Source organism: Ostreococcus tauri (genome assembly GCF_000214015.3).
Source record: "Ostreococcus tauri WGS project CAID00000000 data, contig chromosome 10, whole genome shotgun sequence".
Classification (NCBI taxonomy): Eukaryota; Viridiplantae; Chlorophyta; class Mamiellophyceae; order Mamiellales; family Bathycoccaceae; genus Ostreococcus; species Ostreococcus tauri.
The window spans coordinates 97589-125249 of record NC_014435.2 but is presented as its reverse complement, the minus strand read 5'-3'; the positions used below and the strand labels follow the sequence as shown (position 1 = coordinate 125249).

Genomic DNA, 27661 nt, shown 5'->3' with positions numbered 1-27661 from the left:
CGCCTTCGCCCGCGGCGCGCCCCACATCCCGACGCCCCGCTCGCGCTCGCTCGCACGCCGCGCTCGGCGCCCTCGGCGTCATGCCCGACCCATCGGACGACAGAGACCGGCCGAGACCCGGTGCGTTCGGCGCGAACCCGTTAAGTTTGTCCTTGGGACAGTCTGAATTCAATCAGTGGGCCAAACGTGCGAAAAACCAAGACGCCGCGCCGATCAACGGACGAAACGGCGCGCACGGACGCCCAAACGCGAGCGCGCCCGCGTCGTCGTCGAACGCGAGAGATGTGGGGTCGAGAGACGGCCGGGTGAAGACGCGGTATAAGACGCCGTACATGACGACGGATGATCTGAAAAAGGCGCCGCGGGCGTGGAGAGAGTTTCTGTGCACGGATCACCTCATGAAGTCGTACTCGATCCCGACGAACGTGGATGATGCGAGGGAACGATTGGATGGGAACGTGTACGATTACGTGGGGAATTACGCGCGGATGGGGGTGATAATTGGGTGCGCGGTGCTGTATAGGAATCCGACAGCCGTCGTGGGCGCGGTGGCGACGGCAAAGTTGTACAGATGGATGGATCTAAACATCGGGGCGACGAGCGAGATGCAAGGGTTTAAGATGGTTGGGACGGTCTTAGCGTGGTTTGTCATGATGTACACCAAGGCGTCGGCGGCGCTGTCGAAGACGGTGTTGCTTACGGCGGCGTTTTTGCTTGTGCACGGATGTCTCCGAAGGCGAGACGCGCCGAAACTGGTGAAGATTGGGCGACACACCGGGATCTCCAAGTGGGAGATGCAATCGCCGAAGAAGAAATCGAGATAGATGTAGTTTAGCAAACTAACGAGGATTAGCCAGCCGGGAAGCGCCGCGGGAGCGCCCGTCATTTGTGATGAGACTTCCAAAGTCGCGTCATCGTACGCGCGAACGCCTCGGGAACGACGCGTCACTCTTCGACATGCCGCGCCTTTCGACGGCGATCTCCGAGAGCGATGCACCGACGCGTGCGCCATCGACACCACCTGCGCGAAAAGAGACGAAGCCGATTCAAACAGATCTCGACCGCGGAGAAAAGAACTTCCACAGATTGTATACTACCGACGAGGATGACGACCAACCCACCAAGTGGGAGTTTAAAAACTCAAAGCACGAGTTCGCACCTCACATAGACACCGGCTTCAACAGAGACGGTACCATCAAGGTTCCAGACTTTGACCCCGAGGTCCAGTGTCCCGGATTCAATCCGCACGATCAGCTGTTTCGTTGGCCCGACGGCGAGCTCCGAAAGGAGTACCCACCGAGGAACCCGTACGTCGTGGCCCGAAGAAGCGCGGTGGAAAAGGTCGTGAGATGGTGTCGATTTAACGACCCGAGGTATAAAGAAAGTGAACATTTCAGGCACCGATACAACGTGGGCGTGCTTTGGTGCGCGCACGCGCGTTACCTCACGGATAAACTTGGAATCCATCCGGTGAGCGCTTTCACATCTCAATACGATTTGACATTTGACAATTCTTTCTCATCGATAGGAAACGAACGACGAGGGTGCGTATTACGGATACGACGAAAAGTATAACGATCCCATTTTGGCGGAAAAGGACGAGCGTCCACACCCCGTGCTCAAGGCTTTCGAACGATGCGGGCTCAGTTACGAAAAATTAGTCGATGAGGACATGCGTCTGTACAAAGAAATGCTCACCAAAAGGTTTGAGGCGGTGCAGCGAGGAGAGGCAGACCGATCGCAGCTTATTAATTTACTACCTCATGGCGATCCGAGTCGGGTCGTGAGTTGGAGAGGCGAAATTGGCGTGCCGGATCCGGCACCAAATGCCCGAACGCGCACTGGTCTCGACGAAGTCGAATGATTCACAATTTATCACGGTGAGCGCGCAAAGGTATCGTTTTAATGCACAAGTGACTAAGATGTTTGAAAGATATTTTGCGATGTCGAGAGACCGACTTTCTCGGCGGCGCGATCGAGCTCCTCGACTTCACTCGGCGTCAAACCCCATCCGAGTGAGCCCAGATTGTCCTCGAGTTGGCGCATGTTCTTTGCCCCGGGAATCGGGACCGTTCCCTTGGCCATGCACCAGTTGAGCGCGACTTGCGGCAATGTCTTCCCACCGTGCTCTTCACCGACGGCGCGCATCGTCGCGAGGAGACCCGGAAGCGGCGGCAACACGCCCTTGTACGCAAATCCTCGAATCCCTGGTGGAGGATTTTCCACGCTGTACTTCCCCGTGAGCAAACCGAGCGCGAGCGGAGAGTACGCGATGAGTTTAATTCCCAGCTCGTCGCACGTCTCTTTCGTGCCGTTGAGCTCGGGAAATCGACTCAACAGGTGATATTGCACCTGCAGCGTCGAAATCGGCACCCCGCGCGCCGACATGTATTTGTGAATCTTCCTCAACTGCTTCGGACCGTAGTTCGACAGCCCCACCGCCCCGATGACGCCCTCCTCGTACGCGTCCGCTATCCCGGCCCAAAGCGCGCCCTCTTGCAAGGGCTGATAATTACCCGTGCTCCAGTGCAATTGTCCGAGCGGAATCTTATCCACCTGTAATCGCTCCGCACTCTCCTTCGCCGCCTTGACGAAACTCCCACTCGTCACGCGCCACGGAAACGGCGCTAGTTTTGTGGCCAATATCACATCCTTCGCCTTCTCGCTCGGACACTGCTTCAAAAACTGCCCCAGCAAAACCTCGCTTCGTCCGTCGAACCCGGCGCCCGTGCCGTAACTGTCCGCCGTGTCGAACAATCGCACCCCCGCGTCCACGGCGCGATTAAACACCCGTCGTAACTCCGGGTCCATGCTCTCATCGTACTCCTACGATTCGCGATCGATGCGTCAGTCACACGACGCCCGTCTCGCGTCGTCCCATCCGTCGCGTCCCGCGCGCGCGCCCGCGATCAATCATCCACGCGTCACGACGCACCCAAACCGCGGTGTTCCCCCACGACCACGTCCCGATCCCAAGACGACCGATCTCTCGCAGCGGCGCGCCCGTGGACGCGCCCGTCGCCCGCGCGCGCCCCCCCGTCGCCGTCGAGGCGATGATCACCGATGCCGTGCCGACGAGCGCGTCTCGTCGACCGACGCGCCCGCGTTCGGGCGCGCGCGACGCCGACGCCGACGCGCGAAAATGCGTTCGAGCGCGCGCGCGACCCGACGCCCGCGCGCGCGATCGCGCGAGCGCCATGTCGAGGATTCACGCGCGGTGTCCCGCGCGCGGCTTTTTCACCGTCGCGCGCGCGGAAGAATCGCGCGACGGACGCGACGCGCGCGCGCGAACGCGGACGCGCGCGCGCGCGAGGGGCGACGAAAAATATCCCTCGACCGTCGCGCGCGTCGTCGTCGACGCGCGTCGATCGCGCGCGTCGACGTCGGCGCTCGGGGGAACTAAAGCGTCGCGGCACTCGACGACGCATCGACGGACGATGACGTCTCGATCGAGCGCGTTCCGCACGCGCATTCCCAGGGCGTCGGCGTGCGTGCGGCGGGAGGCGATGGACGCCGCCGCGGTCGACGTCGACGCCGCGATCGGACGACCGAGTGGGAAGGAGAATGCGTCGATGACGAAGCGAATCGACGTTTCGTCAAAGAAAAGGCACGCCGACGACGTCTTCGCGAGCGATCGAGGGGAGAAGCGCGCGCTGGTGGCGACGACGACGAGTTCGGCGCGATCGGTGGCGCGGGAGGGAGGGGACGGGGCGCGGCGGCGATCGGACGCGAGCTCGGGGGCGGTGACGCGCGCGGACGCGGACCCGGCGGACGCCGAGCTGGAGGCGCTGCTGACGAAACATCCGCGCGGGAAGGATAAGTTTGATAAGATTGGGAAAGCTCGAGCGGCGGATGAATATCTGGCGGAGTTGAGACCGGCGGTGCGAGCGGCGATGTCGCGGGCGATGGATCTACGCGTGGAGTTGGCGAACGCGGAGGGGAAATTTGAGCGCAAGTCGCAGGCGATACGCGACAAGCTGAGAGAAGTTGAACAAGGGAAGGCGAGCGTGGAGACGCAGTTAAGGGAGGCTCTGAGGGAACAAGAGCGATTGGAGGTAGAAGCCAAGCGCTCGGCTGAGCTCGCGAGGTCGAGCGATCGGGCGAAGGGCGAGGCAGAGCGAGTGAAGAAGGAAGCGTTGGAAGAGGCGGAACGCGCACGCGCCGAGGCGGACGCGGCGACGACCAGAGCGGATGGATTGAAGGACGACGTTGAACGTTTGGAAGGAGAAATCGTCGGTCTGAAGCGATCGCTCGCCGAAATCACGAAGGAGATGGAGGAAATGAAGACGGCGAACGTGTCGCTGCAAGAAGATAAATCAAAGCTCACGATGGACATCGGAACGCTTCGAGGGGAGAAGAGCGGGTTGGAAATGCAAGTCGAGGCGTTGCAACAGCAAGCAGTAGAGCATGCGAACGAGCGCGAAACCATGCGCGAGGCAACAGACCGTTTGCACAACGATCTCGCGAAGACGCGCGCGGAGAAGGATGGAAGCTCTCAGGCGATGACGCGCGCACTTGAGGATGCCGTCGAGGCAAGAGCCAAGGCGGCCAAGTGCGCGAGTGAAGCCGAGGCCGCGGGTGAGCGCGCTCGGCGAGCTGAAGACGCGTATAATCACGCGACGGCGGATTTACAGCGCGCGAGAAACGAACGGAACACGGCACAAGAGCAGATCAATACGCTCAACACCGAAATAGAGTTGTTAAAGCCACAGCTCGCCGCGGTGGAAGAAAAGCTCAAGACGAGCGCGAAGCGCGTGGAAACGACCGAACGTGAGCTTCGAGCGACGACGACGTCGAAAGAAGCTCTCGATTCCAAGGCCGAAAATCTCACTGAGGCGTTGCGTCTCCTTGAGCGAAAGATGACGATGCAGATAGAACGTGCAAACGCCGCTGACCTTGAGTGCACTCGTCTCAACGCCGAGCTCATCGCCGCTCGAGCGAGTAAAGACGCCCTTGATCCAAAGCTTTCAAAACTCGGAAACGAACTCGCCGACGCTCAGGCAGAGGCGAGACAGCTGAGACACGAAAAGGAGCGCATGGAGAATGACATCTCATCCATGAAGCACGCCGCGCAGTCTCTTGAAGGCGAAAATGCGAGACTCAAATCCAAATGTAGCACGCTCGCGATGGAGAGAACGACCTTGGAAGAGAGACTTAACTCCGAGGTGGAGCTGCGCAAGGGATTCGAGGAAGATCTGCGTCAATCAAAGAAACTTCTTAGCAAGGCAAATCAGAGTGCTGCTGATGAGCGTGCCAAAGCCATGGCGGCGCAAGACGCAATCGAGGACGCAAACTCGGTTAGGCAACAACTCGTCGCACTTCAGCAAGCGCATACCACGCAAGGAGATGAAATGGCTCGATGCAAGATGGAACTAGCGAACATCGTTAGCGATGAACGTAGCACTTCTCAGCTCATTGCTCGTTTGCAAGAGGTGAAGAATGAATTGGCATCTCGTGAAGAGGAGCTTCGCCAGGCGCTGATCACGCGACGACACTTGCATAACACGATTCAGGAACTTAAAGGTAACATTCGCGTGTTCTGTCGAATCAGACCGCCTTCTGAAACAGAGAACTCGTTCGGAGATGACAACATGCGCGTCGATCGCAAGGGCGAATTTGCAGGGCGCAGACTTGAGATTGCTCCACCAGATGCACCAAAGAAGTACGATTTCACCTTTGACCGCGTCTTCGCGAAGAACGGTGATCAGAAAGAAGTGTTCGACGAAGTGTCTTTGCTCGTGCAAAGCGCTCTCGACGGGTACAAAGTGTGCATATTCACGTATGGCCAGACGGGTAGCGGTAAGACGTACACAATGCTCGGTGGAAAGGGCGACGAACGCGGTCTGATCCCGAGATCCATGGAGCAAATATTTGCCTCTCAATCGTTGCTCGAGAAGAAGGGAATGAAGGTGTCGATCACCGCCACTCTACTCGAGATTTACAACGAAGACATCAGAGATTTGCTCACCACTGCTTCCGGAAAAACTGAACACAAGATTAAGCACGATGATGAAGGAAATACGCACGTGACGAACGTCACCCAGTGCGAAGTCTTTTCCCCTGCAGATGTCGAATCTCTCATGCAGCAAGCGAACGCGGCTCGAGCGGTGGCGAAAACGAATATGAACGACAGAAGCTCGAGATCACATATGGTGATGAGTCTTTGCGTCGACGGGGTCAACGAAGCCGGCGAACCAATCCACGGCGCACTCAACTTGGTTGATCTCGCCGGAAGCGAGAGACTGAAGACGACCGGCGCCACGGGCGATCGTCTAAAGGAGGCGCAAGCGATCAACAGCTCCCTCTCGAGTCTTGGTGACGTCATTTTCTCACTGGCGAACAAGGATAAGCACATCCCGTTCCGAAACAGCAAGCTGACATATCTGCTGAAAAACTCCCTCGGCGGCGATTCTAAAACGTTGATGCTGGTCAATGTGTCGCCTGCTTTAGAAAGCGCTCAAGAAACCTTGTGCTCTTTACGCTTCGCGTCCAAGGTGAACACGTGCGCGCTGAAAAGCGCTAAATCAAAGTCTTCCAAACCAAATTAGACGACGAAGACGACACCTGGCGCTGTATAAAAAAATGTTTGTCTGAACATCGATACCGTACATGTCAATGATACAAAGCTCTATTGTTTCCTGGATCGTACACTACATCGACGTCGCGCCCATTTCCAGGGCTGCGACGTTCTCGCGCGCGAAGTTGGCGACCTCTTGCGCGGTCGCCCGTTTTGCCGGATCAAAATCCAAGCATCCGGCGATGAGCCGCGCGAGCTCCGCGGACCTCCCTTCCGGAAGCGGAGGAATCGCCATGCGTGGCGTGGCACCCCTGGGGAATTTCAGTCCGCTCGCCACTTCGTACAGCGTCACTCCGAGTGAGAATACGTCCGCGCTCGGCGAGGGATACTGACCCGGAAACAGATTCAAAAGCTCGGGCGCGAGGTATCCGCCGTCGCCTTCTTCCCAATCCCAACCGCTCTCCATCACGTACGCCAGGCCGAAATCTCCGATCTTACACGTGCCACTCACGTCGATGTAAATATTATCAGGTTTTACGTCGAGGTGAATGATCCTATGCAAATGCATGAATGCCAAACCGCTCGCCGTTTGCTCGGCGAGTCGCCAGACGTCCAACTCGGCGACCAACGTTTGCGGCGGGAGACGCGCAAAGACGCTCGTGAGCGAGCCGCACGCACAATGCTCCATCTGAATGTAAAAGTGCTGATCTTGCTGCCACGAGCGGTAATAGCGCACGATGTTCGGATGCTCTGGAAGTAACGCCGCCGCCTCAACCTCGCGTTTGTATTTCGCCCGTTGCGCCTCGGTGGTGAACGAGTGCAAACACTTCTTGACCACGAATGCATTCCCACTCACCTTGCTCGTCACCAACCAAACCTCAGAATTTTGAGACGCCCCGATCTGCTGCTCGAATCGAAAGTGATCGTCGAAATCGAACTGCGCGTCACCGCTCACAGACGTCTGCCGAACCAAAAGCGTCGAAGTCAACACCTTTGTCTCTGCGAGCGAGTTCATGCGCGACAGTTGCCCGATTTCATCTGATCGCTTTGAGCCCATCGAACTACTTCCGCTCCCCACGCGCTCGAATGCACCGCTCCGATTCCCGAAAGATCCAAACAACCCGCGCGTGCGCCCTCTCCCGCTCGTCTTGCCCAGACCGTCTCCCTCCTCGCGCTCGCTCGACGCTCTCGGAGGCTTTCCGATGTCCCGGCCGAACACCCTGAACATCGGATGCCCGTCGCCATCGTGATCACCAACGCCACGCCCGTCGTCGAAATCAAACTCACGATCGAACGTGTTTTCCCGATCGAAGTCTCCACTCCTCGTCTTCCCGCGTCGTCGACGAACCTCCACGCTGTTCGCGCTCGCGGGCGCGTCCGCTGGAAACGCTCGCACGTCCCAACGCGCCGCGTGATCCACCTCCTTCGCGAACACGCCCAACGCGTCACCCCGCGGCGTCGTCGGTTCCTCCGGGCTTCCGATCGCGCTCGCGTCGCCCTCGCGCGTGCGCTCGTCCGACCAATCGGGAGAGTTTTCACTCAGAGGAGAGATTGGTTTCAACAAAACGGACAACGGAGACGTCTCGAAACGTTGCTTCGCGGGCGTCTCGCTCATTTTTAACGCCGGTGAATCCTTCACATCGTTATACGCCACCAGGGGCACCTTTCGTCGAGGCGACGGCGCCATCAATCGCGCGCCCGCGTCGCGATGTGTCGAAATGTCCATGAATTTTCACCCGATGGGCAAAATTTGAAATTTCAAGACGTCACTCAGTCACGCTCCACGACCGCGTCGCGTCCGCGCGCCCGCGTGATGACGTACACCAAGAAGAAGTCGAAGCACTTTACGTTTCGGAGCGATTTACGATGCGACGCTCGCACGTTCATCGACGATAAGGACACGGATGCGTACAGAGCGTTTCACATGAAGCGAGTCGGGACGCGAGAGTTGGAGATTATGAGCGATATATTGGATCCAGAGAGCGGCGAGCGGACGATCGTGATCAGAACCGTGCCGGGGATCAAACTTCCAAAGTTGTTGCACGGGTTCGTCCCGAATGGAAAGGTGGAGTTCATCGATACGCGGACGTTTGCGGATGGAAGCGAACACGAAGTGCCGTTCGCACAGGATTTTACGACTGTGAATAACATCACGAAACACAGTGTAGTGCGAGGGACGATCACGATTAGGGCGACGGGGGAGAATACGTGCGCTGTGGACGTCGTGGGGGAGTGTCAGGTGGCTTTGAGGGGCGTAGGGGGGTTGATTGAGAACATTGTAGTGGATGGGATTCGAAAGTCGTACGAGTCGTTGCCGGCGATCGTGGACGAGTGGATGGAACACAAGAAGACCATCATCGATACAAATAGAAAGAGTAGTGTGAGCGAAGAGAAGCCGCGGGGTATGGGGTTCGGGTTTCGGATTCCGAAGACGGTGAGCGTCGATTCTTTTCACAGCGCGTGCGAGGACGCGAGGTCGCCATCGATCGTTCTGCGTGACGAAGCGAAGGCGAAAGAGAGCGTGCTCGTAAAATCCAGGCCGCGCGCTAGGACGTTTCTTGTATGCTGCGTCTCCAAGCCCCAGGTTGGGGACGTCGAGGAGTTCACGGACGCAGAGAAGAACCTGAACCAGTCTTCGGCTCGGAAATCGTTCGAGCGCACAAATACCGTGTTTTACTCCTGCCGCGATCTATCCGAATCGTCGTGATCGATCGAGGGATAAACGTGTTCGCAGAAATACGTAGCGAGCTTTGATTCTATTTCTCGCAATTATTAGCCTATCTAGTTCCCGCTCGAGGACACCAATCGCTCGACGGTGTCGACTCGATCGAGCCAGGCGGCGATGAACGCGGCTCCTTGAGAGGAATATTTCTCGTGTAAGAGCTCGTGCGATCGACATAGCGCGCGCGCGTCGTCCAACACTGCGCTGAGTCCACTCGCGCCTTCTCTGAGATACGACCGTCGTGCGTGCGCGAGGATGACATCGGTTGCGCTCGAGGTGGCACGCTTGGCATACTCATCCTCTCCATACGTCTCACGACGACGCTTCGAGAGACTCAAGCGCGTGAGCTCGTAACTTTGCCATGCGTACGCGCGTGCGGCGGAGGCGAACGCCTCGCGCATCGATCGTCCCAAATCTGAATCGATCTCGGCTTGCGAATCGTTGAAGAGAGCAAAGTCACATTCGTTTTGCGTCAACTCCTGCGTGTTCGCGACATCTTCTTCACCCTGTGTCTCTATCACGTCCTCATCGCTTGTCTCAGAATCTAGTGTTTCATCGTTGAGTTCTGCTTTCGCCTCGGGTTCGTCGCCGCGAAACATCTGGAAGAGCGTAGGTTGTCTCTTTGAAGTGGGGGACGCGACACCGTTTTCACCCTCGAGCTTGTTGACGGAGACACCAAGACCACGAATGAGCGTGGCTTCGACTCTGAGTTCCCGCAAGAGTGATAAGGCCTCGTTCGCGACGATTTCTGTGTCATTACTTACACGCAACATCGGTTTCGAACGCGTCAAGACATCGCACGCGCCGTGACCTTGATAATCGCGCTTCGTGCGCACATCTGGAATCGCTCGCCACACCTTGAGAAACATTCTCCCGCCACGAATCTTCAAGCGCTGCATGCGCTGCGAGACCTCGTTCGCGAGCTGACGCACAAAATCTTGCGCGATGTCATCCGTGGCACATCGCACGCCCCACGACATTTGAGCCCCGACTGATTTGCGCTCCGGACGAACGCGCCACGGAGTCTTGTCCACGCCTCGCGCGGCGTCGAGTAACTTCTCCGCCAACTTACCCCCTATCGCACGTCGCACGTCATCCACGGGCACGCGCAATAGCTCCCCACATGTCTTGGCCCCGAAAACTTCTAATTTCTTACCCGCCGTTCGTCCCACGCCAGGAATGTCCTCCACTAACGTCGCCGCGATGAACGCCCGCTCCATCGCGGGCGCCACGAAAAACGTCCCATCCGGCTTGGCCCTTCGCGTCGCCAACCGCGCCAACAACATGTTCGACCCGATCCCGACGCTACACGAACATCCGGTTCGCGCACGAACCTGTCTACGAATCTCTTCCGCCACCTCCAACGGATCCTTGCCTTCTCTCGCGCTCCGCTCGCTCGCGTCCACGTACGCCTCATCGCAACTCACGCCGACCACCTCCCCACCCGATATCGCCCACAAGATCTCGTACACCTCCAGAGCCGTCGCTTCGTACGCGGAGAAATCGTACGGGAGCGTCACCAAGGTCGGACACGCTCGTAAGGCTTCGTCCAACCACATTCCCGCGCGGACGCCGAACGCCCGCGCGCGGTAGTTGCACGAGCTGATCTCCCCTCTCTGGCTCTTCGTCGTCCCCCACGTCACCGCCACCGGTTTGGACCGCAGCTCTTCATCGTTACGCGTCGCCACGGAGGCGAAGAAGCAGTCCATGTCGACGTGCATGATCACGGGCGGGTGGTTTGGTTTCTTCTTGAGGAGATTCTTTGCGGACGCGGACGCGTCGGACGTCTTCGCGTCAAGGAATTCTTCGTATCGCGCGCGCCAACTGCCTATGAAGTGGAGACGGGAGTTCTGATGGAAGGTCTCGACGCGTTTGGATGTCATCGAGGGGATGAGAGCTGGGGAAGGGGGCGTCGGGGTGTGACGCACAAATTGATTGCGTTACCAGGGCGCGCGAACGCGCCGCGTCTTCTAATCTCGAGATGTCTTAGTCCTCTTCCACGCCGTCGAACTCCTGCTTGTTCGCCTGGGCGTTGTAAAAGTCGGCCACCTGTTCGGCATTTGTCGCCATTTCGGGCTCCTTATCCTCTCGACGACGTAAGAAGCGCGGGAAGCGAAGCGCGATGCCCTTTTGCGGATCAACCAAACCGCGCGCGGCTTGGTGCACGGGCGAGATGGATAAATCCGCCGCCTTGACCTCCCACACTTGCTTGGGTTCGAACCACACGTCCGGTTTCATGGCATCCGACACTTTGTAATACGAACGCGGGGCGTCGATGACGTGCGGATTCATCGCATTCGCCAACTCCTCGAGGACGACTTCGGAGAAACCGGTGCCTATTTTGCAGATGGACTGGTACTCCTCTCCATCTTCGTCGTAACATGCGAGCAAGTAGGCGCCGTAGACGCCCGTGCGCTTGCCGCGTCCGACCCAGGCGCCTATTGGAACCAGATCCAAGGAGTCCCCGCATCCTTCCATGTAATCCTTCTTGAGTTTGAGCCAGTTGAGAGATCGCTTGGACGGCTCGTACGTGGCGTCCAGCGTCTTGACAATCAACCCCTCGGTGTTTGCCTGTATGGACTCGTCCAGGAAGACCTGTAACTCCTCCACGTCTCGAGAAGTCTTCTCAGTGACGAAAAAGAACTCACCCGGGACCTCTTCGAACGCGCTGTACAGAGCCTCGCGGCGCTTGCTCATCGGTTCGCGCAGGAGCGGCTCGCCGTTGAGGTACAGGCAATCAAACGCGTACAACGCAACTTGAACCTTGATCTCGGACTCAACGATGTTCTTTTTCCCGCGCGTGCTCAAAATCTGGAAGGGCAAGATTTTGTCCTGCTCTCGATCGTACGCGACGGCTTCGCAATCGATCACGACCGATTTTACGTGCGGCTTGATGTAGCGCTGCAGCCCGCTGATGAGATCCGGAAACTTGGCTGTGTTGTCCTCTTGGTTGCGCGAGAAGATTGACACTTTACCATCCTCTTGCAGGTGAATCTGCGCGCGTTCGCCGTCGTACTTGTACTCACACGTGAACGCGATGTCTTCGAAACGCTTTAAGACCTCCAATACACCCGTGGTGGGCTTGGCAAGCATCGGTTTCACGGGAACGCCTGGAGTGAATTTGCATCGCTCGGGTAGTCCCTCGACGCCCACCTCGAGAAGCGCAGGTACGATCTCGTCGAACGACGGGCACTCGCTGAATACTTGCTTGAGCGTGTCGAACGCCGCACCGAGCGCATCGGCGAGATCGGCACCCTTTTTCGTTTTACCGGCTTCGCCATGGAGCACAATGGCGTGCGCGAGCGCCATTGTAACCGTCTGTTGGGCAAGACCGATGCGCAGCTTGCCCTGAAGCGAGCGAATGACGTATCCCGCCTCGCACTCACGCGCGGACACGAGAAGCTTTTTGATGAGTGCCTTCTTTCTATCGACGCTCTTCTCTCCCTCTGTGGTGGCAATGGTACGAAACTCCTTAAGCACGCCGCTCACTGTCAATGGCGGAGGAGGAAACATCATGCGCTGCGTCGATCGACTCGCCATGGCCACCTTTCCGAGATCGCCCGCGTCCCTATAATCGTTCTTGATCGACTCGTCTTTGCGCCCCGTGGCCTCGGCCAGGGCTTTGATGAGCGTCGCGTCTCCGATTCCCAAATCGATCCCTTTGTGCTGTGGATGAATCGTGTTCGACGCCAGATACACCGCCGCCAACAAATCCCCCGGTCTGCTCGCCAAAATCGTTCGGAACGCGTTCGTCAACAACTCCGCAATCTCTAACCGCTTCGTCGTCTCCGATATGGACTCAAACACGTTCGCGAGGTATAAATACGGCGTCGGATCTCCGCGCTTCCACGTAACCTTTGACTCGGCGTCGTACTCTAGATATCGATCCGCCGCCTCAACCGACTTATCTCCGACCCCAGCTGTCGCCGCCTCCTCCTTCTTTGCCTTTTTCGCCTTTTCCACTCGCTTCATTTTCCCCACGTTCGCCTCACCGATCTCCACGTCCTCGATGTCGTCCTCATCGTCCTCCGCCTCTTCATCATCTTCCGAATCGTCATCATCCGTGTCTTCCTCCTCCATCACCGTCTTCGACCGCGCGCTCGCCGATCGCTTCCGATGTCTCACCAGCGCCTCCTCGTCCTCCTTGTCCACGTCGTCGTCGCGCACGGACGGTTTCACGGGTGATTTCGTTTGATTCTCCTTTTGAACATTTTGAACGCCTCGCGTCGTTTCATCGTTCTCGTCGTGCGATTTCGTCTCCGGTGACGCGTGCTCGGGCACGGCGGCGCCCGTGACGAACCCGGCGAGCGTTTTTTGCCCCATCGCCGGCGAGCGACGCGTCGAGGACGACGTGGAGTGACGCGTTGTGATCATCGAGATGCGGTGCGACAGCTGGTGGTTTGTACGCGCGCGGAGGGACGGGCGGGGAGTACAACATGCGGTGCGGGCGTTACAACTCGCGGACGCGGGTATCGCTACATCGTTTATCCCTCCTCGCCGAATTCCTTGGTGAATCGCTCGTGGATCTCGAGATCGGCGGGAGCGACGGTCGGACGGGCGCGTAAGAGCACCTTGCGGAAATCGTTGGCGGTGATGGGCGGTGGGAGCACGCGCGCGGCGTATCCCAAACGCGCGAGTTCTTCGAGCGACGAGGGCCACGAACCGGGTTCACCTGGGGAACACGGGACGTAGTACTCGTCCTGGGCGTCCGTGCCCGTGGGCGCGTGCGCGGGGTTCTTCACGGTGATGAAGTGTGTCGCCTCTTGGACCTTGCGCACGGGTTCGTACAGGACATCCTTGACGACGTGGTCGATGTCAGAGCCGCTGAACCCTTCCGATTGTGCGCCGAGCATCTGATAATCCTCATCCGTAAGATCGCTCGGGGTCTCGCCGACGTGCACGCGAAAGATGTGCGCGCGCGCAGCCTCGTCTGGGAGTGGGATGTAAATTCTCTTGTCGAATCGCCTTCGCACCGCCTGATCGAGCGAGTACGGTGTGTTCGTCGCCGCGAGCACTAAAACCTTCCCAGCCGAGCTCCCAACGCCCTGCATTTGAACTAATATTTCCGTCTTGATTCGTCTCGACGCCTCGGATTCGCCGTTCTCTCCTCTAGCACCGCAGAGGGCGTCGATTTCGTCGATGAAAATGATGGACGGCGCCTGCTCGCGCGCGAGCGCGAAGAGCTGCGACACCAACTTTTCGCTCTCCCCCATCCACTTGCTCACTAAATCGCTCGAAGAGATGGAAAAGAACGTCGAATCCGCCTCAGTGGCCACGGCCTTTGCGAGATAGCTCTTCCCCGTACCCGGCGGTCCGTACAACAGAAACCCGCTCCACGCCTTGCGTTTTCCCGTGAAAAACTGAGGAAACTTGACCGGCAAAATAACCGCCTCCTTCAGCGCATCCTTCGCCCCCTGCAATCCCGCGACGTCGTCCCACTTCACGTTCGGTTTTTCCGTCACGATCGCCCCCCCCAGCTGTCCCTTCATCTTCGCCAGCTCCCCGTCCGCGTCGCTCGCGGCGCCCTTCGGCTTTTGCGCTCCGCTCGCGCTCGTCCCGCTCACCTCCCTCCCCTCCTTCTGCCCACGCACGATCTTCTGCAGCTCCTCCGCCCGTTCGAGGTACTCCTTATACTTCCCTCGCACCGTCTCCGCCATTCGCGCGTTCTTCTCGTACTTTAAATACACTCCAAAGTGTTCCAACGCCGTGAGATAGAGCTTAAACGCCGCCTCGTACTCCCCCCCCTGATCCTCCCGCACCGCCTCCTTCACGTACGCGATCGCCTTATCACGAATCGCGCTCGCGCCCTCCATGACGCCCGTCGTCCGTCACCGCGCCCTCGAGCGCGCGCGCGCGCGGACGACGACGCCCGCGCCGTCGACGCGTCGATCGTCCGTGGACGTTGATTTCTCCCCAGATCCCACCCCGCGTCGTCACGCCCGCCACCGCGCGTTCGCGTCGCGCGCGCGCGCGGCGATGCGACCGCGCGTGCGCCTCGGTCTCGCCCGCGCGCGCGCGCGTCGCGACGCGTCGGCGATCTGTGCGGCGTCGCGTCTGGATGATGTCGATGTCGCCCGAGACAGTCGCTCGCTCGAGACTGTTTGCGCACACACCGTCGAGACAGTCGCTCGCTCGAGACTGTTTGCGCACACACCGTCGAGACAGTCGCTCGCTCGAGACTGTTTGCGCACACACCGTCGAGACAGTCCATCGCTCGAGACTGTTTGCGCACACAAAGCACACACCTCGCGCGCGTCGCGATCATCCGTCGCGCGCACGCGCGCGCGCGCGCACACGCCCGCGCATGAGCGCGCTCAGACGCACCGCGAGCGCGCTGGCGCGATGGACGATCGCGCGGCGGGGCGTGCGCACGACGAGCGCGCGCATGGGAGGAATGGGACCGGCGATTGAACCCACCGAGGCGCCCACGCGTGAGGTGCGCGCTTGAACGAGCGCGCGGTTGATGGAGACGCGCGCGACGGCGGCGACGATGGACGAATGATGGCGCGCGATCGCGCGCGCGTGGGATGGCGATGGATGGGGCGGAGATGGGAATTCGGACGACGGGCGCGGACGCGCGGCGTAGGGCGCGGAGCGATCGCGGAGAAAAGGGCGGACGCGACGGTGCGCGCGGACGCGCGGGCGAGGGAGAGGATGTGGGGGTGATGTGTGACTGACGAATGATCGGTGTGTGTGATTTTCGCGATAGATGCCGGAGGAGGCGGAGCTCACGTGGGACGCGGGCGATAAGCATCACGAGCCGGCGCTGGACGACGTCCCGGAACACATCGTGACGAAGAATCGGGCGGCGACGTACTTGGTGGGAGCGTTTTGTTTCCTCGGGTGCGTCTACGGGACGGCGGTGATGGTCGATAAGCCCTCGAAGACGCCGTTTGTGCCGAAGGAGTTTCCGTACAACGGGTTGGCGAAGGAGCTCGGACGCGAGTAGACGCGCTGTAAATCACACTAAAATGAACGGTCAAATCACTCGTCGTCTGACCCGGGGACGTCGACCTCGACATGTTTTCGATTTTTCACGCGCTCTCGAAACATTCTCTGCGCCTCTTCCCACGCGCGTTTTGCCTCGTTCGCCTTGCCGGCGCTCCTGTCGGCGAACGTCGCCGGATCCACCTCCGGCCCTCCGCGCACGCACGCGCGCCACCAGTGCGTGAGCATGTCCGAACCCTTCTTGCGCACCGTCACTCGAACGATTCGTCGCGCGTTCGGCCCGGTTCCCTCGAAATCGGTGATCTCCCAATCGCCGAACTGCGGCGGTTCGCTCACGTCGTCCGAGTCGTTCGCGTCTCGCGGCTCGGGGTCAATCTCGTGCGCCCACTTCTCCGAGAACACCACATCGCTCGTCGAAGACGATGACGATCGATCACTTCCACCGACGACGCCGATCTCGACGTCGGTGGACGTGCACCGAACGCGAACGTCTCTCGCTCGGACGCCCGGTCTGACGACGACGCTCACCGTCGCCTCTCGCGCGTCCTGACACCAAAAGTACTCCCCGACGCCGTCGCTCCCGCCCTCCACCCGAGCACCGTTTCGAATGAGCTTCGCGACGACGCTCGACCAATCCCTCGCGGTCGGCGGCGCATCGCTCGTCGGTTTCGTCGAGCGTCCTTCGTCCGCTCGCGCGTCGCTCGCGCCCGCGCGGTGTCCCGGATCATCCCTCGCGCTCGCGCCCACCGCCGGCCCACGGCGTCCCGCGGCATCGTCCACGTCTCCCTCGACGTCGTCGTCCTCGATCGGCGTCGCCGTCGCGTCACCACCGCCGCCAAAGGTGATCCTGTGTGCGCCTTTGAGTTTCGTCACCGTCGGCGCGCCCCTGCGCCCGCGAGTCTCCGCCTCGTCCTCGCTCGAGAGCTCGATGGCGTCGAAGCGAGAGTAATCCACCATCGCGCGTCGCCCGCGCTCGAGCGCGCGTCCCGGCGCGATGTGCGGCGACGCGTGGCAAAAAGTGCACGATTCCTCGGGGACGCGCGCGCGACCGCACGACGCGACGCTCGAGCGCGCGCTCGATGAAAAAACGACGCGAACGCGACGGTGATGCGAGCGGTGATCGCGGTGGGGACGTCTCGACGTCGACGCGGACGAGCGATGACGTGGGCGCGCGATGGAAGGCGAGGGATGGTGACACGCGGAAATCGAACGGTGAGATGAAACGTCGCGGGTCGTCGAGTAAAGCGGCGAAGCGCGCGAAGGTGTTGGCGCACCTGTCGGTGAAGACGTCGGGGCGAGTGACGCCGGCGTTGAAGGGTGGATTGGCGTTCGGGGACGTGGATGAGGCGGATCACTGCGAGACGCCGTTCCGAGCGTACAGAGACGTCGAACCGTTCCTGTTCGCGATCGCAAAGGCGCTGAAGCGAGAGAAGAAAGATTTGAGGATATACGATCCCTATTACTGCGAGGGATCGATGGTGGAGCACCTCCGAGCGTTGGGATTCGAGAGCGTGTACAACAGGAACGAGGATTTTTACGAAAAGGTTGCGACGAAGACGACGCCAGATTTCGACGTCCTGGTGACCAATCCACCGTACTCGGGCGATCACTTTAAGCGAATCTTGACGTTTTGTCGAGATTCGAACAAACCGTGGCTGTTACTCCTGCCGAATTTCGTGTGCAGGAAGTCGTACTACGAGGAGTGCGTGGGCGAACGCGCGAAACCGCTGTTTCTCATTCCAGACTCGACGAAACCATATAGATATTGGGCCCCGGGTCGGAACGAAGACGGTGTTCGAGCCAAGGGTACGACTCCGTTCGAGACGTTTTGGTACATCGAATTCTCCGGCACGCTCGATCCCGAGGCGCAGCGCGCGTGGTGGCTGAAGAAATACAAGGCGCACTCCACGTGCGACATTCCGGCGCTCGACGAGGCGCTGCCGCAACAACAGAGGCTACAAAAACGCCCGAATCCCGCCGTTCGCGCCGCGATGCGCGCCGAGGGTAAAGTTATCGACCGTCCGCTCGGTCGCGGGATCTACTTCGATCCGGACAAGGCGAAGAAGCAACAGAAGAAGGAACGTTTTTGACGGCGTGTAATACCACCGCGCGTCACACCGCGCCTCACTCGTTTCCATGCTCCGTCGCGCTCGGGGAGCCGCGCGCGCGCTCGCGCGGTATCGAGATGGTCTCGCGCGCGCGTCGCCGCGTCCGAGCACGTCGTATCACCTCGCATCGCGACGAATCGAAAGAGAAACAGTTCGGCGCAACCCCGAAGTGAAAACTTTTTCGAGCGAGAAAACGCCTCGAGCGAGCGTCTCACGAGCCGCGAATGGGCGTCCGAATGCGAAGAGCGCGAAGACGGAAGACGTCGTCGCGTTCGAAGCGAGACGGGCGGTGAAGATGGATCACATCTGGTTCAGGACGTATAACAGAGTGCTCAAACGCGACGCGGAGGCGGCGTGGGGACGGACGATGCGCGAACGATGGCGTAGGACGTTCCTGGACGGAGAGGCGTACGCGGTGGTGTATTGGCATAAATTTTCCGTCGTGAAGACGTTCTGGGATATCGGGGGATGGCCGTTCGGTGGGGTTTTGGTGATCGGCGCGGCGTGCGCGTGGACGGTGGCGAGCGCGCTGACGTCACTGGGCATCGTCGGGTTCGTCGTGGTGGGGAAGATGTTGGGCGTGGGAGATCAAGCGATTAGTGTCATCGAGTTTGTCGCTGGTGGGTGGGAGAGGTGGACGGGGACGGAGGCGAAGCACATGGTGACCGCGCTCACTGCGCTCGTGACGTACAGGACTTCGTATTACACGCTGCCGGTGATTTTATTCACGTACGAAGAGTTGTACCAATTCGCGATGCGATTTCGCACCCTCGTGCGGTGGCTTCGGTAGATTCGATTAGGACTTAGTAACGTAGAGTTGTTGTAGCTTGATTTGATCAGATTAGAAGAATTAATGTTTCTGCTGCTGTTGAGCTTGGCGGTGCATGGATTCGGTCCACTCACTGCCGTCGCTCGACGGACCACCGGCGCCGTACGGCACAAACGCCGGTCTTCCTTCCAGACCAAGCTCCTCGAACAAGAACGCGTCTTCGTCCTTCTCGTTGTTTGGCGTCGTCAAGAGCTTATCGCCGGTGAAGACGCTGTTCGCTCCAGCCAAGAAGCACAGGGCCTGCGTCTCTGGGGTCATGTTGATTCGCCCCGCGCTCAATCTAACGACGGTAGCGGGCATTAAAATACGAGCGACGGCGATGGCACGAACCATCTCCAATCCACTCGGCGGCTTCATATCCTTGAACGGCGTTCCCTCCACTGGAACGAGCGCGTTGATGGGAACGCTCTCGGGATGCTCCGGAAGCGTCGCCAAGACCGTCATCAAACTTGCTCGATCCGCCTCTTCCTCGCCCAGGCCTAAGATACCACCGCAGCACACCGAAATACCGGCCTCGCGCACGGCCGCTATCGTGTTCAGGCGATCCTCGTACTTTCGGCTCGTCGTCACCTTGCCGTAATACTCCGGGCTCGTATCCAAATTGTGATTGTACGCCGTCAATCCCGCGTCCTTCAGCTGCACCGCCTGTTCCGGCGTCAACATCCCGAGCGTCGCGCACACCTCCATCCCCATCTCCTTCACCTCTCGCGTCATCTCCAACACGCGCTCAAACTGTCCCGTCCCCACCTGACTCGGCCCTCTCCACGCCGTCCCCATGCAAAACCTCGTGCTCCCCTGTTCTTTCGCCCTACGCGCCGCCTCGATCACCTCATCCACGCCCATCAATTTCTCCGCCTTCAATTTCGTCTCTCCCTTCCACGACGAGCTCTGCGCGCAGTAATTACACGTCTCCGGGCACCCGCCCGTTTTAATGCTCAGCAGCGTGCACCGCTGCACCTGCCTCGGGTCGTGATGCATCCGGTGCACTCTCGCCGCGTCGTGCACGAGCTCGAGCAGCGGTCTGGCGTACATCGCGCGCACCTCTTCTTTGCGCCAATCGGTGTACACCGCGCCGAGCTCACGCGTGGGCGTCGCCGTCTGCGACATCGCGGCGGAGCTGTGATCTCTCAGCGCGTTCGCGCTCGCGACGACGCGCCCGTCCGCGCACGCGCGAGAGAGAGACGCGCGCGAGAGCGCGCGAGAGACGCGGGCGACGACGGACATCGCGCGCGCGTCGAGGGGCGGCGTGTGCGGACGCCGGCGCGGTCAACCCGCTCATGATGACCGAAACCCTCTTCCGGGACATACTGTCTGGCCATACGGTAGGGTTTATAACATATCGTTTAGCCCGCGCCCGACGCCGCGCCCGAGGCCGAGTGCGCCGCGCCCGCGTCGAGGGCGTGGGTCGTCCTCCGCGGACCCCGCGCTCGAGGCGCGCGCGATGTTCGTCGAGCGCGACGGACGATGGACGCGAACACCGAGCGAACATTTTAAAGATTGTGGCTATTGCACCAAGACGACGATCGCCGACGTCCGAGGCGCGATCGAGGGACGGACGCATCGATTGGCGGTGACGTCGAAGGATTTAAACCCCGAGGACGCGGACGAGGGATCGGCGGTGGATGCGACGGAGGTGGATCCGTACTTTTTCGACGACGGGTACACGTTGGCGGCGGCGACGGGCTTCGCGCGCGTGTGGGAGGGCGCGGAGACGTTGTCGAGGTTTTTGCAGACGGAGAAGGGAAGGTTAGACCCTGGAGTGCGCGTGGTTGAGCTCGGCGCCGGTGTGGGTGCGTGTGGGTTGATCGCCGCGTGCGGCGGCGCGCACGTGGCGTTGACGGATGTCGCGCCGGTGGTGGAGGACGTCGTGCGAAGGAACATCGCGCAAAACGCGCTCGGAGAGGCGACGGAGCGCGCGGCGTGGCCGAATGCGTTTCGGGTCGGTTGTGGGAGCGCGACGCGGGCGACACTGGACTGGACGAGTCCGATTCCGGATCGACCGTTCGGCGCGCTCGACGCGTCGTCGCTGTACGACGCGGACGTCTTAATCGCGGCTGAGTGCGTGTGGTTGCGAGATCTCGTCGCGCCGTTCGTCGACACCGCGTCGACTTTACTGAAAGGTGGGGTCGGGAAGCTCATCCTGTGCGTTCGCGATAGGAGCACGAGCGACGATCCGGCGAGCGGTAAGGCTTTCGCGCACACGAGCGAAGTCATCCGAGCGTTCACGACCGCGGGGTGCGTCGTCGAAGAGCTGCACCGCGAGGACTCTCGAGAAGATTTCGGGAAAGAGATTTTCATTTTTAGCGTTCGCGCCGCCGCTCGTCGAGAGCGGGACGAGGCGTCGTGATACTGGAACGTTGTAGTAACATGTTGTACGAGCTAGTCTCTCTTGACGAAAATGCTACGCAAGAGGTCCAAGTTGGCGAGCTCCTTGGTGTCGTCCACGAACGTGGGATTTTCCACAGCCTTTTGTTTGAACGTGCGTAGAATTCTCTTGCGCTCTCGATTATCCTCTTCCTCCTTCTCGCGATGATACCTCGCCAGAGCTGCCTCCTCTGTCTCGTCGTCTTCGGCGCCTTCCGCGGCGCGTCTCTTGGCGCGTCGCTCCTTCATCGCCTCCAACGCCTTCGCTTGATCCATCTTCGCCAAAAAGAAATCCCGCTCCTTCTTCGCCACCGAGAGCTCGAGCTGCATCTTCTTCTCCTTCAGCGCCTTTTGATACTCCATCTCCTCCGTGAGGTTATCCCACTTGAATTTCGGCAGGTATCGCACGTTCCACAAATCATAATAATGCGCGCTCCTTCGTTTCCCCCCGACCTCTCTCCCGTGCAGCGCGCTCGCCGCCTTTTTCGCCTTTTTCTTATCCTTAAACTCCACCCATCCCTCGATGAACTTCTTCCCGGTGTTCCCTCCAGCCTTTTTCCGTCGCGCCCGCGCGTTCGGATCCTCCGGCGTCAGGTACATTCGATCCGTCTCCCCGAACGCCTCCAACGCCTGTCGCAGTCGCATCGGTTTCATAAACGGCGGTATCGTTTCCCCAGGTACACCACGCCGCGGTTCGCTCGGTCCGCGCGCGCGCGCTCGACCGCATCCGCGTCGATTATTCGTTCATTCGATCGTCCAGCCGCCGCCTCGCCGTTCCCTCTCGCATCACCCGTGACGCGCGTCGACGCCGCCCCATCGCCCGAGGCGCGCCCCATCGCCCGCGCGCGTCCACCCGTGACCCACACGCGCGCGCGTGCGCGACGACGGGCGTCGCGCGCGCGTCGACGTCGCGCAATGCGGTCACCGCGGCGCGAAGACGCGCGCGTACGCGGCGCGCGACGCGTGCACGACGCCCACGCCCGCGCCCACCGACGCCACGATCGCGACGATGAGAAACAATCGCCATCGGTGCACGAGCCGTCGTCCGAGGACGTCGACCGTCGGAAGCGCGCGCGCGCGGAACCGACGCTCCATGTCGTCGACGAAGGCTTCGAGCGCATCCGGGTTCGGCGCCAGACGCTGCATCATGCTCAGCGCGGGCACGCACGCCGGGAGATCCTCGTCGAGCATGTCCATGATTCTGTGCACGCACCGTCGCTCGCGCGCGCGCGCGGCGTCGCTTGGAGGGGTGACGCGCGCGCGCGGCGTTCGTAAATCACCCTCCAAGTCGCACGCCGCGCGTCGCCACGGCGCGTCGGGCTCCGGGACGTACCCCCCGTTCGCGTCCACGTCGCCGTCTCGCCACGCCCGCATCATCGCGCGATTTAACCGTCGAATCGCCGTCTCCTCCGCGCTCGCCACCGCGCCGACGTCGTCCACGATGACGTCTGGACCCCCATCCATGGGCGCGCGCACATCCGTCGCGCTCAACACCCGTCCCCGGCGCCATCCACCGCGCGCGAACGCCGAGATCACGGGCGGGACGAACCCAAAGCCGTACGCCTCGCTCCCCGTGAGCGATTCCATGGTCGCCATCGCGCGCGGCGTCGACGAACGCGGGCGTGGCGCGAGACCGCGAGCGTTACATTTGGCGTTTTTTTTCCAACACCCGCCCCGTCCCGCCGGTCGCCTGTCGCGACCCCGCGCTCGGGGCGACGACCACGCGCGTCCCGAGGGGTGGACGGCGCGCCGCGCACGCGAGATACCGCACCGGGCATCGACGCGGCGTCCGCGCCGGTGCCGTCGTCTCGGCTTTCACGGCGCGCAAACTTTGGCCGAGTCGTGTTCGTGACTTTTCCAACACTTTGGCGGCGCCGATGTCGTCACGTCGCGACGCGATGGGACCGCGCGCGTTCGCGCTCGCGCTCGCGCTCGTCGCGACCGCCGTCGTGGGCGCGCGCGCGATCGCGCCGGCGACGCGCGTGGACGGATTGCGACGAGCGAGCGTCGCGCGCGCGCTCGGCGGGGCGCGAGGAGATTTTGAAATCAACGACGACGTGGAGGACGCCGAGCGATGGTTCGATCAGACGCTCGATCACTTCGATCACGTCGATCGCAGACGCTGGTCGCAGCGGTACTTTGTGAACGAAGGATTCGTTGACAAGATTGAGGCGTCGACGCCGGTGTTCGTGTGCGTGGGGGGGGAAGGGCCGGCGTTGACCGCGCGCGCGGTGCTCGACGGCGGAACGCACTGCGGGACGATGATCGACTTGGCGAAGAAGCACCGAGGGATCGCGCTCGCGCTGGAACATCGATTTTACGGCGCGAGTCAACCCACGGGTGATCTCTCGAGGGAGTCGCTGCGATATTTGACCTCGGCGCAGGCGCTGGAGGACGTCGTGGCGTTCGTGAAGTACGTCGCGGACGCGTACGGGTTACGGACGACGCCGTCGGACGACGGGAGGAACGGCTCGTATAGTCGAGTGATCGCGTTCGGGGGGAGTTATCCGGGAATGCTCGCCGCGTGGTCGCGGGTGAAGTATCCGCACGCGATTCACGCCGCGGTGGCGAGCTCGGCGCCGATCCGAGCCGAGCTGGATATGCGCGGATACTACGACGTCGTCGGGAAGGCGCTGCGCGAAAAAGACGTCGGTGGAAGCGATGCGTGTTTCGATGCCGTCTCCGAGACTTTCGAGTCTGAGTTGAACGAAGCGTTAAAGACGCCCGAGGGACGACGCGCGCTCGAGACGCGGTTCAACGTGTGCGGCGATGCAGCGCTCGATCAGTTTGGCGGTCGAGACGGATTCGCCGACGTCTTGCGAGCGATGTTTCCGGCGCAAAACAACGATCCGTCGTGTGAGATGGAAGACACGTCGTGCTTGAACATCGCAAAGGCGTGCACGATGATGACGCGCGCGGAAACCGGGAAGAGGCTGGACGCGTTGGCGAGCGTCGTGAAAGTCGTCTTTGGAAGTTCGTGCGTCTCGCTCGACGGCGCCGCGTACATGCGCGAGCTCATGTCCGAGACACCGAATCCGCTCGGTGAGGGCGAGCGTCAGTGGACGTGGCAGACGTGCACGGAGTTCGCGTTCTTTCAGACGTGCGAGAAAGATTCGGGTTGTCCCTTTAAACTCGATCCGCCGACAATGCCGTTGTCGTCCTATCAGTGGATCTGCGCGCAAGTCTTCGGCGTGAGCGCTGAGCAAACGAAGAACGCGGTCGAGCGATCGAACGCGCGCTACGGTGGAATCACTCCGGGTGGGACGCGAATTTTGTTCCCGTCTGGTTCGGTCGATCCATGGATCGCGAACAGTTTCGTCTCGAACACGTTCTCGCCCAAATGGGAGCCCGCGTTCGTCGTTCCCGGCGCCTCGCATCACGCGTGGACGCACCCGCCCAAGGATACCGATTCCGCGGCCGTCGTCCAGGCGCGCGCGCGAATCGAGAAACAAGTTGAAAAGTGGATGAACCAAGGACCGATGACGCTCGATTCAGCGCGTGATCGTCTTCGCGTTGGCCGCGTGTAAAAAGATGAATGTAAATAATGCCGTTACAAAAAGAATGAAGACGCGAGCTTACGGCGCGTCGCCTCAGCGAGCGGATCTCCCGGAGCGCACGCCCCGACGAGTTTAACGACTAAGTTTTTCCCGTCTTCTCGGCTCGAGCCGAAAGCGGGCTTGACGCTTCGCAACGCGACCTCGCACGCGCCCGCCATGTCGCCCTTTGCGTAGAGCGCGAGCGCGTACGCCCGAACGGAGGCAAACTCTTTCGGCGAATCCTCGTGCGCCTTTCGACGCGCGTCGACGTCATCGATGCCTTCAATCGTCGCGATATCATCCGCGATGTCCACGCGCGCCTCCGCGGCGGCTAACTCTTTCGGTTCCGGGAATCCATTCACGAGCGCTCGTCCGTGAGCGATGAGCTCTCGAGCCGCCGCGAGATCCGCCGGATCCCCCCTGAGCGCCAACATCGCGCTCGCCGCGAACGCGCGACTCTTCAACTCCGGTCCCACACTTCTATCGTTGACAACGTTCGAAAGCGCGCTCGTCAGCCGCTCTCGCGTCGCGGCGTCTCCCAGAACTCCGCATCCGCCGCCGAACGTCGCCTCCAGCGCCGCCGCCGTCGCCCCCTCTGCATCTTCCACATCCGCCCCTTTCGCGTCGTCATCGGCGCCATCCTCACCGTCGTCGCTTCCCAAATCCTTCACTAAATTATCGACAAACTTCACGACGTCCGACTCCGGGATCGCGCCGCGAAACTGATCGACGAAGCGTCCGCGCGACATGCCCATCACCGTCGGCAAAGAACTGATTCGCAACTGCTCCATCACCGGCGCGAGCTCCTGCGCGTCCGCGTTCAGCTTCACCAGCGCCGCTTTCGGCCAGTGCGCTTTCACCGCGCGCTCGAGCGCGGGCGCGAGCGTCTTACACGGCCCGCACCAGTCGGCGTAGAAATCAAAAACAATGGCTTGGACGTGTGACCTCGGAACGACGCCGTCGAGCTCGCTCGGGGTCTTGATCTCGAGCACCGCTGGGAGAGGGGCATCGGCATCGTTCGTGGCGAGTCGGACGAAGCGATGGAGGCGCGGGCGGGCGACGGCGTGCGCGCGCTTGCACGCGCGGGCGAGCATGGGTGAAAAAGCGCGCGTCGCAAAGTGAGGCGCGGGGAGTGAGAGATGATTGGATTCGTTCATTACATCCCGCCCATGCCCTTCATCATCGATTGTAAACGACTCGGGTCCATGCCGTCGAATTGTTTCATCATGTTCTGCAAACCTCCGGCGCCGCCCATCATGCGGAGCATGTCCGGAGGTAACGCGTTGGCCATTTGGGCCATCTGTTGTTGCATCTGCTGGGGGTTCCCGCGTCCGCGGGCGTTCCCGGATGGGAACTTCATACCCTTCATCTTACCCATCATCTTCCCGAGACGCTTGTGCTCTTCCAGCAGGGTGATCATCTCGTGAGGCGAGCGACCGGCGCCGCGGGCGACGCGCTCCATGCGCTTGGCGTCGAAAATCTTTGAGTTCGGCGCGTCCAGCTCGGCGTCCGTCATGGAGTCCATGAGAACCATCATCCATTTCATGCGCTTCGTTCCCTCTTGCTCCGAACCCTTGGGCATCATGTCCGCCATCCCCGGAACCATGCTCATGAGTGACGAGATGGGACCCATGTTTTGTAGGTTTTGAAACTGCTCGTAGAGCAGGCGCATGGTGAACGTGCCGCTTCCGATCGCGTCGGCGAGCCGCTCCGCGCTCTCTTCCGGGACGATCTCTGTCATTTTTTCCACCAAACCCTTCATATCGCCCATCCCTAGAAGTTTACTCACGAACGAGTTGGCGTCGAACGGTTCCATCTCGCCGATGTGCTCTCCGGTACCGATGAATAAAATCGGCGCCTTGGTCTCGCTCACGGCTGAGATCGCGCCACCGCCCTTGGCGTGACCGTCGAGCTTGGTCATGATCACCCCACCGACGTCCACCGTGCTCGCGAACGCGTTCGCTTGATCCGCAGCGGATTGACCGATGGAGGAGTCCATGACAAAAATCGTCATGGTGGGATCGGTGACGTTCGCTATCTCTCGCATCTCCTCAAACAAAGCCTCCTCTTGCCTGTGCCTACCCGAGGTATCGACGATGATGAGATCCATCTTCTCCTCCTCAAACCGCCGCACCCCAGCCTCGGCGATCTTCGCCGGATCGCTCTCGGTGTACGAGCCGTAGAATGGAATCTTCGCCTTTGTCGCGTTTTGCTTCAACTGGTCAAACGCCCCGGCGCGAAACGTATCCGCGCACACCAGCGCCGCCTTGAACCCCTTCCTCGCGTAGTAATGCGCGAATTTCGTGCACGTCGTCGTCTTCCCCGCCCCCTGTAAACCGACAAACATCACCACGTTTCGCTTCCCCTTCTTCGGCGCCCATCGCGGCGCGTTACCCTCGCCTCGTCGTCCGCCCTCGCGCCCTCGCTTCCCACCTCTCTTCTCCCCCCGGTGGTGGTGCGACGTTTTCAACAGTGCGTCGAACTCCTCGACGCCGGGTTTGATGCGGTGGGGATAAACGCGGTGAACATGTTCATGGAGGGGCACGAGCACACGGTGAAGGTCAATCAGTCGCACGCGTGGCACTACAGCGGTAATTTTTGGTGGGCCTCGACAGCTCACATGGCTCGGCTTCCCTT

General features: G+C 60.7%; 20 protein-coding genes across 20 annotated transcripts in view; 9 read left to right on the top strand and 11 right to left on the bottom strand.

Moving 5' to 3' along the window:
* Positions 1-80: 80 nt before the first annotated feature.
* Positions 81-824, top strand: OT_ostta10g00710 (Prenylated rab acceptor PRA1; the record flags this gene model as incomplete). Its single annotated transcript, XM_022983110.1, has 1 exon — positions 81-824. One exon carries the CDS (start codon positions 81-83, stop codon positions 822-824), a length of 744 nt encoding a protein of 247 aa, XP_022839751.1.
* A 133-nt stretch (positions 825-957) lies between these two features.
* On the top strand, positions 958-1864 carry OT_ostta10g00700 (unnamed product; the record flags this gene model as incomplete). The annotated part of the gene is made up of 2 exons (XM_003081458.1): positions 958-1470; positions 1529-1864. The coding sequence occupies 2 exons, from the start codon at positions 958-960 to the stop codon at positions 1862-1864; spliced, it is 849 nt and encodes a 282-aa protein (XP_003081506.1).
* A 53-nt stretch (positions 1865-1917) lies between these two features.
* Positions 1918-3199, bottom strand: OT_ostta10g00690 (NADP-dependent oxidoreductase domain; the record flags this gene model as incomplete). The annotated part of the gene is made up of 2 exons (XM_022983109.1): positions 1918-2826; positions 2936-3199. The coding sequence occupies 2 exons, from the start codon at positions 3197-3199 to the stop codon at positions 1918-1920; spliced, it is 1173 nt and encodes a 390-aa protein (XP_022839750.1).
* A 238-nt stretch (positions 3200-3437) lies between these two features.
* On the top strand, positions 3438-6548 carry OT_ostta10g00680 (P-loop containing nucleoside triphosphate hydrolase; the record flags this gene model as incomplete). The annotated part of the gene is made up of 1 exon (XM_003081454.2): positions 3438-6548. The coding sequence occupies one exon, from the start codon at positions 3438-3440 to the stop codon at positions 6546-6548; it is 3111 nt and encodes a 1036-aa protein (XP_003081502.2).
* A 102-nt stretch (positions 6549-6650) lies between these two features.
* Positions 6651-8204, bottom strand: OT_ostta10g00670 (Serine/threonine-protein kinase, active site; the record flags this gene model as incomplete). The annotated part of the gene is made up of 1 exon (XM_003081453.1): positions 6651-8204. The coding sequence occupies one exon, from the start codon at positions 8202-8204 to the stop codon at positions 6651-6653; it is 1554 nt and encodes a 517-aa protein (XP_003081501.1).
* Positions 8205-8330: 126 nt separating this feature from the next.
* OT_ostta10g00660 (Protein of unknown function DUF2505) lies at positions 8331-9224 on the top strand (the record flags this gene model as incomplete). Its single annotated transcript, XM_022983108.1, has 1 exon — positions 8331-9224. One exon carries the CDS (start codon positions 8331-8333, stop codon positions 9222-9224), a length of 894 nt encoding a protein of 297 aa, XP_022839749.1.
* Positions 9225-9298: 74 nt separating this feature from the next.
* OT_ostta10g00650 (DNA-repair protein, UmuC-like, N-terminal) lies at positions 9299-10960 on the bottom strand (the record flags this gene model as incomplete). The annotated part of the gene is made up of 1 exon (XM_003081452.2): positions 9299-10960. The coding sequence occupies one exon, from the start codon at positions 10958-10960 to the stop codon at positions 9299-9301; it is 1662 nt and encodes a 553-aa protein (XP_003081500.2).
* Positions 10961-11225: 265 nt separating this feature from the next.
* On the bottom strand, positions 11226-13562 carry OT_ostta10g00640 (DNA ligase, ATP-dependent, conserved site; the record flags this gene model as incomplete). The annotated part of the gene is made up of 1 exon (XM_003081451.2): positions 11226-13562. The coding sequence occupies one exon, from the start codon at positions 13560-13562 to the stop codon at positions 11226-11228; it is 2337 nt and encodes a 778-aa protein (XP_003081499.2).
* Positions 13563-13723: 161 nt separating this feature from the next.
* Positions 13724-15052, bottom strand: OT_ostta10g00630 (MIT; the record flags this gene model as incomplete). The annotated part of the gene is made up of 1 exon (XM_003081450.2): positions 13724-15052. One exon carries the CDS (start codon positions 15050-15052, stop codon positions 13724-13726), a length of 1329 nt encoding a protein of 442 aa, XP_003081498.2.
* A 581-nt stretch (positions 15053-15633) lies between these two features.
* OT_ostta10g00620 (unnamed product) lies at positions 15634-16188 on the top strand (the record flags this gene model as incomplete). The annotated part of the gene is made up of 2 exons (XM_003081449.2): positions 15634-15675; positions 15949-16188. 2 exons carry the CDS (start codon positions 15634-15636, stop codon positions 16186-16188), a joined length of 282 nt encoding a protein of 93 aa, XP_003081497.2.
* Positions 16189-16223: 35 nt separating this feature from the next.
* Positions 16224-17144, bottom strand: OT_ostta10g00610 (HSP20-like chaperone; the record flags this gene model as incomplete). Its single annotated transcript, XM_003081448.1, has 1 exon — positions 16224-17144. One exon carries the CDS (start codon positions 17142-17144, stop codon positions 16224-16226), a length of 921 nt encoding a protein of 306 aa, XP_003081496.1.
* A 122-nt stretch (positions 17145-17266) lies between these two features.
* OT_ostta10g00600 (DNA methylase, N-6 adenine-specific, conserved site) lies at positions 17267-18277 on the top strand (the record flags this gene model as incomplete). Its single annotated transcript, XM_022983106.1, has 1 exon — positions 17267-18277. One exon carries the CDS (start codon positions 17267-17269, stop codon positions 18275-18277), a length of 1011 nt encoding a protein of 336 aa, XP_022839748.1.
* A 313-nt stretch (positions 18278-18590) lies between these two features.
* OT_ostta10g00590 (unnamed product) lies at positions 18591-19085 on the top strand (the record flags this gene model as incomplete). Its single annotated transcript, XM_003081446.2, has 1 exon — positions 18591-19085. The coding sequence occupies one exon, from the start codon at positions 18591-18593 to the stop codon at positions 19083-19085; it is 495 nt and encodes a 164-aa protein (XP_003081494.2).
* Positions 19086-19145: 60 nt separating this feature from the next.
* On the bottom strand, positions 19146-20348 carry OT_ostta10g00580 (Biotin synthase/Biotin biosynthesis bifunctional protein BioAB; the record flags this gene model as incomplete). The annotated part of the gene is made up of 1 exon (XM_003081445.2): positions 19146-20348. The coding sequence occupies one exon, from the start codon at positions 20346-20348 to the stop codon at positions 19146-19148; it is 1203 nt and encodes a 400-aa protein (XP_003081493.2).
* Positions 20349-20565: 217 nt separating this feature from the next.
* Positions 20566-21471, top strand: OT_ostta10g00570 (Nicotinamide N-methyltransferase-like; the record flags this gene model as incomplete). The annotated part of the gene is made up of 1 exon (XM_022983105.1): positions 20566-21471. One exon carries the CDS (start codon positions 20566-20568, stop codon positions 21469-21471), a length of 906 nt encoding a protein of 301 aa, XP_022839747.1.
* A 32-nt stretch (positions 21472-21503) lies between these two features.
* OT_ostta10g00565 (Nucleotide-binding, alpha-beta plait) lies at positions 21504-22142 on the bottom strand (the record flags this gene model as incomplete). Its single annotated transcript, XM_022983104.1, has 1 exon — positions 21504-22142. The coding sequence occupies one exon, from the start codon at positions 22140-22142 to the stop codon at positions 21504-21506; it is 639 nt and encodes a 212-aa protein (XP_022839746.1).
* Positions 22143-22409: 267 nt separating this feature from the next.
* Positions 22410-23084, bottom strand: OT_ostta10g00560 (Nucleotide-binding, alpha-beta plait; the record flags this gene model as incomplete). Its single annotated transcript, XM_022983103.1, has 1 exon — positions 22410-23084. One exon carries the CDS (start codon positions 23082-23084, stop codon positions 22410-22412), a length of 675 nt encoding a protein of 224 aa, XP_022839745.1.
* Positions 23085-23365: 281 nt separating this feature from the next.
* Positions 23366-25015, top strand: OT_ostta10g00550 (Twin-arginine translocation pathway, signal sequence; the record flags this gene model as incomplete). The annotated part of the gene is made up of 1 exon (XM_003081442.2): positions 23366-25015. One exon carries the CDS (start codon positions 23366-23368, stop codon positions 25013-25015), a length of 1650 nt encoding a protein of 549 aa, XP_003081490.2.
* Positions 25016-25038: 23 nt separating this feature from the next.
* Positions 25039-26118, bottom strand: OT_ostta10g00545 (Thioredoxin-like fold; the record flags this gene model as incomplete). Its single annotated transcript, XM_003081441.1, has 1 exon — positions 25039-26118. One exon carries the CDS (start codon positions 26116-26118, stop codon positions 25039-25041), a length of 1080 nt encoding a protein of 359 aa, XP_003081489.1.
* Positions 26119-26180: 62 nt separating this feature from the next.
* OT_ostta10g00540 (P-loop containing nucleoside triphosphate hydrolase) overlaps positions 26181-27661 on the bottom strand; it is a gene marked incomplete at both ends in the record, with an annotated part of 1827 nt that continues 346 nt past the window's right edge. Inside the window, one exon of the mRNA XM_022983102.1 lies at positions 26181-27661. This exon is cut by the window's right edge and continues 346 nt beyond it. Within this exon, the coding sequence (XP_022839744.1) occupies positions 26181-27661 (1481 nt within the window).